Source organism: Phallusia mammillata, chromosome 7 (assembly GCF_965637545.1).
Source record: "Phallusia mammillata chromosome 7, kaPhaMamm4.hap1.1, whole genome shotgun sequence".
Lineage (NCBI taxonomy): Eukaryota > Metazoa > Chordata > Ascidiacea > Phlebobranchia > Ascidiidae > Phallusia > Phallusia mammillata.
In genome coordinates, this window is record NC_137258.1 from 15,863,857 (window position 1) to 15,875,548 (window position 11,692).

Consider the following 11,692-nt stretch of genomic DNA (forward strand, 5'->3'; position numbering starts at 1 on the left):
GTGTCAAAAGATCTTTAAACGGTCGTTCGGCGACTACACCGCAATAGGCTACTGAAGAACAATTAATTTATATGACAACAATGATGCAAAAAGAATACGGACAAAACTTTTTTAAAGTTGGAGTAATGCTTTCTAATAATTTGTCCTTAAGAATCTGAAAATAACCGCAACATTTGTTTTCTGTAAATCTGCACAAACACGCGTGTGGGGACCCATTCGTTTTTGTTTGCAAAAACAATCATTTATGTAGATCAAATGATGTGTAGACTATAGTAAATTGGTAAATATCGTATAGAATACATAAAATTAAAGTATATCAGAAAGCCACCTTTCTAGTATTTTATGTAACTTGCCGGCAGTCACTTTTAATCAGGGAGTCGAACCGCTTATCATATGGGTTCAGATTCAGTTTGTTTTGTTTTTTGGGGTTCGGGTTTTGTTCCGGTTTGGGCAAATTATCCGGTCTGATCCGGTTTGCGGTTTTTGAACCGGTTTTATTTTTCTAGGCCAGTGGTTCCCAACCGCCGGTCCGCGGACCGGTGCCGGTCCGTGTAAATATTTTGCCGTTCCTCAAATTATCTTACTTTATGCCAAGCTACTTTTTAAAATACAATGACAAGTAGGCCTATTGCAAAGTTGTTGGTACCGAAATTCATTTTACGCTTGGCTGTAAAACTGGGATAGCTCTCCACCGTTGATACCCGCAAATTGTTTAACAAAGCTTTTGTGACGTTTATGATTGTTTTGTCACAAACTGTGTCTAGCATTCAACAATATTTTGTAAAACATAGTTATTCTTCGCTTTTGAAATGATTTGAGATAGCATTGATTTTGTATGTAAATAGATTGGCGTTTTGTTGTTTGAGTTGAGTTGATTGCCGTTTGAATTTAATTTTACGCCCTAAATACATAGGCAATGCCTAAATCTTGCATTATGATGCACAACGACAACTTTGGTGAACAAAAAGCTTACGAATATCTGTTGCATTCACTACGATCTTTTGTTGCCGGTCGGTGGAATGTTTTTTACATTTTTACCGGTCCCACGGTGTGCAAAGGTTGGGAACCACTAATCTAGGGCTAGGCTACCTGGCCTTCAAACTCTTTCAAATTCTTGACTGTGAACTGTTATTTTTGTCACGCCCTCTAAGTGTTATCTCGCGTACTCTTCAGTGCGCTGAAAAAACTCACAAAATATAAAACAATCTTTATTTTTTTTATTTTATATTTTTATTTTTTGGGGGGGGTTTGGTTCCGGTTCGGGTCCAGCGCCAATCAAAACATGTCGTTCAACTCCGGTTACGGTTTTTATGAAACGTAATTAGCGGTTCGGGTTTAATGAAATTAACCGCTTAAACCGGTTAGCCGGTTCGGGTTCAGCTCCGGTTCGACTCTCTGCTTTTAATGTCATAACCTACCTAACCAGAATACCGATAAAATGCACTTTTGAATTTTGATGATTACGGTACGTTGTTATTTCAAGCGTGACGATTTGCTAAGTTCTGATGTGCTTGACTAATTTACGTGGAGTTATGTTTGCGATTGCGAGTTGTGATGACAAAGAACTTAATTGTCCAACGTGTATAAATAATAAATTTAACATTAACAAATTTTGTAATCACCTATTAGAGCCTAGCTATGGGAGCTGTGCGAAATTTCGCGGACACCATTTCTGGCACGGATAACCAGGGAAAATCCAAAACATTGCAATGGCATGCCATTCTTGCCAGTCTGAGGCACACACAGCGCACTTGTTTTTGAACACGCAGAAACGCTATGACGCTAACAATTCACACGTGCTAACTCGGGAATGTAGAATTTTGAAAATGCAATCGGATTTGAGTTTTGGGGCAGAAATCAGAATGTCCCGATTTCGGCCCAAGTTAGAAGTAAGAACAGGTGTGGATTTTTAGCGTTCTACCTGTTCTAAATCAAAAGATATCTCATGTTTTGTTTGTGAGCGGACTGTTAATAAAAGGTCCAAATCACTGTTACAACTTTTGTAACACAAAGTCAAGGATTTGTTTACAGATTTTTTGGTTGGTCTGTATGCTGCAATATAATCTAAACACCAATAATCAATTAATACATTTTGAAAATGGCTGGAAAAGTAGCAAGAATATATGGGAAGGCTGGATATAATGCCCCTCCAAGGTGATTTTTTGTATTGGAATTTAATATTACTTTAACAAGTGTTATTAAGTTGCATTTGAAACAAAAGAGTTTGTATTTTGTAGACAATTTTTTTATGAAATGTTTTGTCAAAATTACGTTCTTACTTACTAGGTTAAAACATTTTTTGTCTTTCAAATGACAATTGCAGCTTTTATACTACTTTTGCAGATTGCATTCAAAATATTTACCTGCAAGGGAAAGAGACTTGCCTGTGTACAAACCTACTCGTGGAACCTTTGTCCATGAATTGCCAAGAAATGAACTGTTGTTTAATCCTGCTGTAAAATATCCCATATATAACAGGTAACTGTTCTAGGTTTTTTGTTTTCCATTTTTACCACCTGAACTACTTACAAGACCAACCATGGTTGCAGAGTTAGAGGTTTAAAAGAAGTGCCCTATACCCGAGATGACTATACCCGAGGTAATTGGCTCAATAAACATGCCACTGCTGAGGTGTGGCCAGGGGAAGATTAAAACAGCCAGTAAATTTGACAGCACAGGATAGCTTATTAAGCCTGTCAGTGTGGTATGCCAGGTTAACTAGTTGTGTAAAAAAACTAGTAATAGTAAGCTGAACTTCCCTTTTGCCTAAAGCAGCAGTTCCCAACCTTTCTGGTGCTGTGACCCCTGATAACATTTGCCAAGTTGCAGTGACCCCAAGGATAAAATTAGTAGGCCCTAAGTTAAAATTGACTGTAATGTTTCCATACCGGTTAAGTCCATGAGTTTATTTTATTGGGGCTAGTGGTTCATGGCCTAAAACGAGTTGGGAACCACTGCCTTAGGTGACCCCAGGCAAATTGTCAGGCGACCCCAGTTCAGGTTGCAACCCACATGTTGGGAACCGCTGGCCTAAAGTCAAATTTTAATCTAGTTGTTGTCAAATAATAGGATATTTTTTTGAAGGAGGTCGTCAGTTACATTGCACAGCTGAAAGGGGATGCAGGATCAAAAGGTTGAAAACCAGGCAGTAGCTGATATGGGGTCCCATATATATACCATAAGTGTGGAGAATATATTAACATTTCAAAATAGTTCATAGTGTATGTGCAATTGCAAATTGTGCTAAGACACCCTTCTAGTTTGTTTATTGTTATAATTTCTGTCATATTATTCATTATGAAATTTTAAACACCTTGGGCATACACTTTAAGCCTTTAAGGTGATATGTTTTGTATTTTTTGTCTATTGCATTTGTTGGTTTTCAGGTTGCCAAAATTTTGGAGAGATGAATTTGAGTATAAGCGGCCATTGCTCCACCAGAAGGTCATAAAAGGCAGCAAACAACCACAACATGAAGGTTTGTAAATATGTTCTTTAAAAACATGAACACACCTCTTCATGTAGAACAAAAGGCCTAGAACACATGTGGAATTTTTTTTATATTTATTATTTATTGTTTTAAAGGGTTATGGCACAAAGACCACACTGGTGTAAGTAAACAGATGTACAATTTTCCTGTGAAACTGTTTTATCCTCCTGAATCTGAAAAGGAAATTTGGGCTGGGGAAGCAGTTATCTTTGGCTACAAACCAGCAAAAGGAGATATAGTAAGATGATAATATGTGCTTTTTAAAACCATCACTACCAAGATATTCTAAAGTACGGATTTTTCTACAGAAAAATCCCGTCAAGTTTCCTAGAACATGGAGACCACTTTTAAGAAAGCAGACTTTTTATAGCGAAATCTTGGATCGCCATATTACAACAAAATTTTCATCTCTTGCTTTAGATCTAATTGATGAAGCATTTGGCTTTGATAATTTTATTTTACAGGTAATTATGGGTCCCCTTCCTTGAAGGGGACACATATTGTTTTTGTCCGTATTTTTTTTTTCTTTTTTCTGTCTAACGCTGGTTTGTAACGCTCGTTTGGTCAAGAAAGCGTGCTTCAAATTGATTCAAATTTGGACATATGTTAGTTATTAATCTGAACTTGATCCTCCAGAAATTTGACCCCGAATGACCCAGCGGTACACCCATAGACCCCCAAAACGTAAAATTTTTAAACGCTGGTTTGTAACGCTCGTTTGGTCAAGAAAGAGTGCTTCAAATTGATTCAAATTTGGACATATGTTAGTTATTAATCTGAACTTGATCCTCCAGAAATTTGACCCCGAATGACCCAGCGGTACACCCACAGGCCCCCGAAACGTAACTGTGTCTAACGCTCGTTTGGTCAAGAAAGACACTGTAGGCAGAAGTCCCAAGAGTGTACGTTTACGAATAATAGGGCAGAGCGGGAGGGCTCAGCTGACGTCGGACAGACGTTTTACTAGACGTCGTTTCGGTGATTAGAAATCAGCTGTTTTTGCACAGCAATGCTATTTCGTTTTATTAAGTTATCACTCACATTTTCAGTTTTGGCAAAGGTTTCACACATATGACGTGATTTAAACCTAATAAGCGTGCTTCGGTTTCGTATATGTCAAGCAAAACTTTGTTAATCAAACTGAATATGAAAAAATAAACTTGACTTTTTTGCAAGATAAATGTTTTTTTAAATGCTCGTTGTCAGGTTGGCCGCTGCATGACCACGGGTTACTTAAGGTCAATTAGTAGGTATTACTAACACAGATCAGAACTTTCTTTCGTCATAACGTAGCGTTTTTTTTTTTTTTTTGAATCAAATACTCACGGCATATATAAATTAGGTCAAACGGTGTTGTTGAACACTAAGGACGGCGTGCTATTGAAAACGGTGTCAAAAGGTCAAACAGTCGTTTGGTGTGTGCACCCTAAAAGGTTACTACAGGTCAATGGTACTCGTTTTGCGAAACAAAGTTAAATGAAAAACAATTTGTTATGTATACACTTGCAGCAAATCGCTTTTTAATTTAAAGTGTCTGTAACACAACTGTTACAGCTTTCTAGAAAAAAATTGTGTTTAAAACCCGACCTTGGACGACAATATCTAGGTCAAAGCAAGAGATTAAATTGAAAGTATTTGTTTCGTTCTTTTTTAATGTTTTTGTAATTATACGACAATAATAGTGCAAAAAAAATACAAACAAAATTTTTTATTGTTGGGTTAATGCTTTCTAAAAATTTGTTCTTAAGAATTTAAAAATCACCGCAACATTTGTTTACCGTAAATCGCACAAACACGCATGTGGGGACCCATTAGTTTTTGTTTACAAAAACAATCATATGTGTAGATCAAATGATGTGTATAGTAAATTGGTAAATATCGTATAGAATATAAAAAATGGAAATATATCAGAAAGCCATAATTCTAGTTTTTTTTTAAATGATGTATTTATGACGTGCTAAAAACTGCATTTAAACAAATAACAAAGAATTTTACCATTTGTGAACTATGCAAGGCAGTATGTGTGTTGCGGTGTTTTACAGTGTAGCCTTGACCGTTGCCCAATTTCTTACACAAAGTCGAATTAAAAACCTGCATCACCTCATGAAAGGATTACACCATAAAAAAGTATGCATCAAAGTATAGGGCCCAAAGATTAACGGAAAAATTTGATTCTTCAGGGTCAATGTAACCATGTTGCTTTAATTTTTTATGCTCAACTGCATTTTATGTTTGTTTTTCAGACACACTCAAAAGTTTTGCAAAAATTTGGAAGTTCCTTGAAGAGGGAAATGCTGCTCAAATTAGCGAGGAAAGAAACTGATTTGTTCCCAAATGACCCCCAAAAGCAGGAATCTATTTATGAAAAATACAAGGCAAGTTTCTATCCATGTTTAGGTTTTAGTTACTTTGCTTGTAAGCAAATGATGTGTATAGTAAATCGTTAGAAAGGATATGGAATGTATAAAATGGAAATATATTAGAAAGCCACCTTTCTGGTTTTGTGTTGTAGAAGCATGTAATTTCTGAGGAGGAAGCGGAATGGACAGGCCTTACCTTGGTTGAAGCAATGGAAAAGCAGTGGGAAGCTGAAAAGTCAAAAGGTTTACATGTAAGTGAAAATGTTGCTTTTTAATCTTCAGTGTTATGTACAGAACCAACATAAAAGACAATAGAAAGTGATTTTGGTAACAAAATGAAAGGGCTAGTCCAGGGGTGGGGAACCTTTTTGTTTATAAAGGCCTCGGAACGGTTTATCAATAGTCGTTTAGGCCGCATGGACTATTTCCCAGGCCAATGACAGAGGTGATCAAACTTTGTGACGTACAGAATGGTCTAAGTTTTGTGATATGCGGCGCGAGCATGAAGCAGGTCTGCCCCCCCCCCCCCCCCCCCCCCATCTGCACTATGGGATCCGTTTGGCTCTAATTTGAAAACCGCTGCCCTAGAACTAATCGAATAGTAATGTGGCATAAAGATCGAAAAATACCTTTCTGTCCACTTTTCGGCGCCTGGTGCAGTCCGTAATTTCAACATCCTAAAGATGTATTTTGACATCGAAGGCCGCACTTTGTGCCCTAAAAGGCCGCAGGTTCCCCACCCCTGGGTTAGTCTGACCAGATGGAAATGAGCAAATATTAGTTATTTTCACATAATTATGTTTTTTCAGACTCCACTTTTGGAAATTTACGCAAAAGAATTAAAAGCAAAACTTGCCGTAGAAAACAAACAATCATCAGCCGAACCGATTCAAGTATTTGATATGACGCAGCAAAAAACAGAAAGTCAACAGAGAACGTAGCAACTGTGAAAAATAGTTTATTTGAACAATCGTCGAAAATGTCTTGAGGTGAAAAACTTTGCAGGAGATTTTTTGCCTAATACATTGGTTGCCAGCTATATTCGTGGCGGGTAACTGGATTTGGTGACAAAGACCTTCGTTAGGTGATCGTTTACCGCAAAATGCAAAATTACGAACTACGAATTAAATGAGTTTTCAAAAACTACCAGTCTGATATTGTCGTTAGCCTGTATTCATAATTTTACGGACCTTTGGCGTCCATAAGTCAGAGTTTTATCCATTTTTTAAAAAACTTTCTTTTAAGATCTCTTAGAAAAACATCTGCGAACCATAAATTTTTCAAATAATTTGCCGAGTTCACCATGTAACTAGAAAAAACACACAATAGCTGCTAATGTATGCTGAATGAGCTAAATTAGATTATATTTTTGTTATTTTTGAAGCTTGACGTAAAGGTCTCCAATAAGTAATTGTTCAGACTTATTTTACACAAGGCAAATTCGTGTAACTACTGCTTGAAATGCAGCATAGTCCACATATTGATAAAAAATGCGCTATAAATTGGTGGTTAAATAGGCAGAAAATTCGCGCCTTTAAAGTACAAAGATGTTACAAGCTTAAGATGTTACATGATGACGTAGCTAATTTATTTAGATGAAAACTGAGATGAGAGTGTAAAGCAAGTCAGTGCATCAAATAAACTTCTTAATTATGTCATATCTCATCGTCAACCCCGACGCCTTCGACGAAAAGCATGTAATCTACGCTCTGAAATTTGCTTTCTTGTGCTCCATTTTGTGGACAGTTTAAAATTCACCAACAAAATATTCGATGTTGTTCTTTTTCGCTGCGAGTTCTTATTTTATAATCAATGGGTAGAACGACCCACGCCTTTCAAAGCTCACCGAGTCCGGTGTCATATTAAGTTAGTTAAAGCACAAAATATGTTCCTCTTTGGTGTGAAGACTCATTTTCCAGCACGCAACGAGAAAGTGGAAATAAAACGTCGTAAACTACGTTATGGGTTGTTTATCTTGAACAAGTCCTGTGCGTGTCGCAATATGCATGTATTTGAATGTGCGAACACCGCCAAAAAACAGGCAAAGCAACATAAGGATGGTGAATTTATAAGGAAAGAAAGCTTGTTAAAAAGTTTTATTTAGTGGCTTGTAGGCGGGCTATCAATCGCCCAATTTCTCGAATAAAATTGCAGTTCACATGCAAAAAAGAAAATCGTTTTGGTGTTGTTGTTTTTTGCAATTATCGATACCCCTATATGCAGGGTTGCCATACCGTCCTTATTTCTACGATTTGTCCTTATTTTGAAGGGCTGTGTCTCAGAAAAGTTCATTGTCCTTATTTGTAAGAAATGTCCTTATTTTTGACTTGAGTCCTTGTTTTGTCTTATTTTCAACAATTACTGGACAAATCCCTGCTCGAGTAAAAGTAATCTTAGACCTGAGAAGTATTTTCTACGAACAAGTAGTGGCTGGAACAGATTGTTTCTGCCAAAATTTTGCATGTGATATGTCACGGCTTGTATAAATGCAAAGATTTGTTCAAAAACGTTTGTTTTGTTTCGTACAAAAAAATAATGTTTCGGTTGTCCTTATTTTTGGTTTGGCAACCCTGCCTATATGCAACTGCCTCCAGCACAACTGTTTTATGGGCAACCGTTTTATTTTTGAAACAAGTGTCTTTATTTCTTCTTTTTTCCTTTTTTATTGGCCCCTCCGTCACCGGCATTTCCGCCAATTGGATATTTGTATGCCGACGCCGGAACAACAGCAAAGTAGGAAAATACAACCGGCCTATAAAGGTAGGCGTTTAGCAAAATTTAACCGGATTTTGTGAACACAGTCATAACCTGTTCATCATTTGATTGATTTGTAGAACGCTTGCTTGTCTTCGAAGCTCTTGCCAATAATATCCGTTTTTCCCGCTTGTACTTGATGTTTCGGCGGGATCATTTTCTTCTGTAAGAAGTCAGGAAAATGAAAACAAACAAACGATTGTTACAATGCAAACCTAATCGTAAGATACTGTGCAACAGTTTTTGCGATTGATCCTCGGGTGCTGCGGAAGGACCGAAAATCACTTGCTTTAATTAAGTTACATGCGGTAAATTCAAATTCGGCAAATAAAACACTGCCATTCAGGCATATAAAACACTGCCAATTCGGCAATACCATTTTACTAGCGAAAACACAAGATAAAATATCAATGCTCCATGTGTTGTTGTTATTTTTATGTACCACTGTCATAGTTACCTAACTTAAAAAACAGGCTGCTTCACATTGCACCCAGCAAGCTTAATGACGTAACAATTGTCAAAAGGTATGTTTTTTGCAGAATCTCTTGAAACACATCGTACCGTTTAACGGTTTCTGTTGGTGCTTGACTGGATAAGTCGAAGTAATACATCATATAGGTACACTTTGCTGTACGTTACAATAAATGATTTTTGTCATGTTGCTTACTGTTTTCTTTCTCGACTGCTGGTGACTTTTTGCTCTTAGCAGATCCAGACTTCTTGGATTTTTTCCCTTTCGCCCCTTTGGCCATTAGGTACGACCATTTCGTCTGTACGTTTAAGGCCAACGTAAAATAATGCCACACCTAGTATTACTATACATTTGCCATTTTTCTCTCTTTATGCTGTCATAAGTGACGTTTGTCACCGAGGACATCTACCAAAAAGGCATTTTTACAGTAGTCGGTAGGATAACATATGCTTGGTCATCGTCACAATTGCGTGTGAAACTTGTAGATACATCTTATAGAATTTGTGTGTAACACTTAATCAATTGATGAAAATTTTTTTTTCGCAAATTACAAGTGAAATGCTTATATAGTTGGAACAGATAAACGTTTGGGTATAATTAGCCTACCTCGACTTGTAACCCACAAAACACTTTAAAATTTTGCTGACAAAATTATCCACAGAGAAGATTAAAAGTTACGTTACCTAAACCGTGTCTAGTCACAACGTGCCGGATAAAAATACTCAAAACGAGATGAAATATGCCAGACTGACGTTTGATTTGAGCAAAGCCAGTCAGGTGTTGCGCGGTGTAAAAACAGACGATGCGGAACCAAAAAAAGAAAAAGTTTCTGTCCGTTTATTTTAGCATTCGAGAACAAGGAGAGTTATCAGATGTTGGCTACTGAACACGAGAACAGGCTCTACACGGAAACATAAACAAGTGCTTTCAAGTGATCACTAAACAAAAGATCTTTAATTTGGTGATAGGAATTTCAGTCAAATGGTCTAGCTAGCCTGTATCGTGTTGAAAAGTAGGTAGATGTTACCTGTGTATAAAAAGCTTCACGACTATGAAAGTGGGGAACTTACGAATCAATTTATTGTGAAAGATTCTAGTGCGTGACTTTCTTTTTTGCGAAACCACTCGCATCAAGCACAGGTGATGAATCGTTTGACCAGTGAAAACTATCGGTTCTATACGAAACCTTTAAAAATATATTGAAGTTTTTGGCAGTTAGGACCGAATTTGGATTACAAGACGTTTGTAGTACTGTAAAACAAGCTGAGCTTGAACTCAGGTGTGAATTAAAACGTTACAGATCGCCAATGTTTGGGTGACGGCCGTGGTAGAATATACCTGGGTGCAGCTCAAAGACTAAATACATTCGCAGTCAAACAACTTTTGATCATGAACGTTAAGAAACGCGAAGTGATGAGTTGTTTTGTTTTCAATGCTCTTTTGCCTCAGCGATATTTAAACGCTGTAGATAAACAGATACATATGCATTTATAGCTGATTTGTATCTACCAATTCCGTCACAGATCACGTGGAAAGTAATTTTGACGTTCAACTTTAGGGCCCTTTTTCCCCAAACAGTACGTGGTCATAAAAAAAAAACTTTCTCTGACATTACAACACATTAAAATGTAGAGGGCATAAAATACTTAGGTTGGTTCCTCGAATCAGGCTTTACACGCACTTGACGTACATTTTACTGGCGTGAAGCAGAAATGTTCAAGATGTAAAGCAGTCATAACCGCAGGGCTGATTTCGTTTGGCGTATTTATAGGTAAAGGTGTTTACGGTTCGTGCATCCTTCAACCCATTACGCAACTCAAATTGTGTTTAAGTCATCCCTTATTTTCTCTCCGTACAAAGAGAAAATGGTTTAGTTTCAGAACTTTTGTAGTCGCTAGAATATCAATTTACAAGTCAAACTGATGTGTCGTTGACTAGAAAGGGTACTTTGATATAATAATGATTGTTACAAATTTTCTGCAAGGCAGCGCTGCCATTGCTATTAGCATATTTACGCATCCGCTAATCCAGTGGTTCTTAAGCGGTGGGAAATTTCCCACTAGTGGGAAATTATGTAAGCTTGAAAAGAGCAAACTCGCGCTCGAGGGTCGAATCCGGCTTTGAATTAACCATTGAAAGTTACTTTACTAAAAATTTTCTGCAACAACATGTAAGATTAATTTTACTAAGGTTTACAAGACACATACAAATTCAAAGGCCGTTTGTTACATCACAGACAACACTAAAACCATCAATGACTTTGCTATTGTGCGCGAATAAAGCCTTTCCTTTGTTGATTGTGATGCAATAAATGAATAATGCAAGCAGAGCAGACTTTTCAGTATTCCAAAAAGTTTAATCTCTCACAGAAGCACTATTTAAACTAAATGAGATTGCAGTATACCTTTAGGGTCCAGACCAAATCGCTCCACAAAATTATTTCATTTAAAGAATATTTTTTTGTTAACGTAGGGCACAAAACATCATTGTACAAATAACTTCGAGGGGGAAATTCGAAGTTGGTGATTGACGTTAGTGGGAAACCACACCAAAAAGGTTAAGAACCACTGCGCTAATCCAAAGATGGTTTTACTTAAAAAGTTTTACATTTCGAAC

At 37.1% G+C, this 11,692-nt stretch overlaps 1 protein-coding gene across 2 annotated transcripts; it reads left to right on the forward strand.

Moving 5' to 3' along the window:
- Positions 1 to 1,329: 1,329 nt before the first annotated feature.
- LOC145238924 (large ribosomal subunit protein bL28m-like) lies at positions 1,330 to 6,993 on the forward strand. 2 transcript variants are annotated; one of them, XM_080102211.1, is made up of 9 exons: positions 1,330 to 1,465; positions 2,032 to 2,154; positions 2,344 to 2,478; positions 3,387 to 3,478; positions 3,586 to 3,728; positions 3,799 to 3,954; positions 5,734 to 5,865; positions 6,003 to 6,101; positions 6,660 to 6,993. In XM_080102211.1, exons 2-9 carry the CDS (start codon positions 2,099 to 2,101, stop codon positions 6,789 to 6,791), a joined length of 945 nt encoding a protein of 314 aa, XP_079958337.1. In that variant the 5' UTR covers positions 1,330 to 1,465; positions 2,032 to 2,098; the 3' UTR covers positions 6,792 to 6,993. The 2 variants fall into 2 exon arrangements, with proteins under 2 accessions (XP_079958337.1, XP_079958336.1); XM_080102210.1 differs by lacking the exon at positions 1,330 to 1,465 and having other exon boundaries at positions 1,932 to 2,154.
- The last annotated feature ends 4,699 nt before the right edge of the window (positions 6,994 to 11,692 follow it).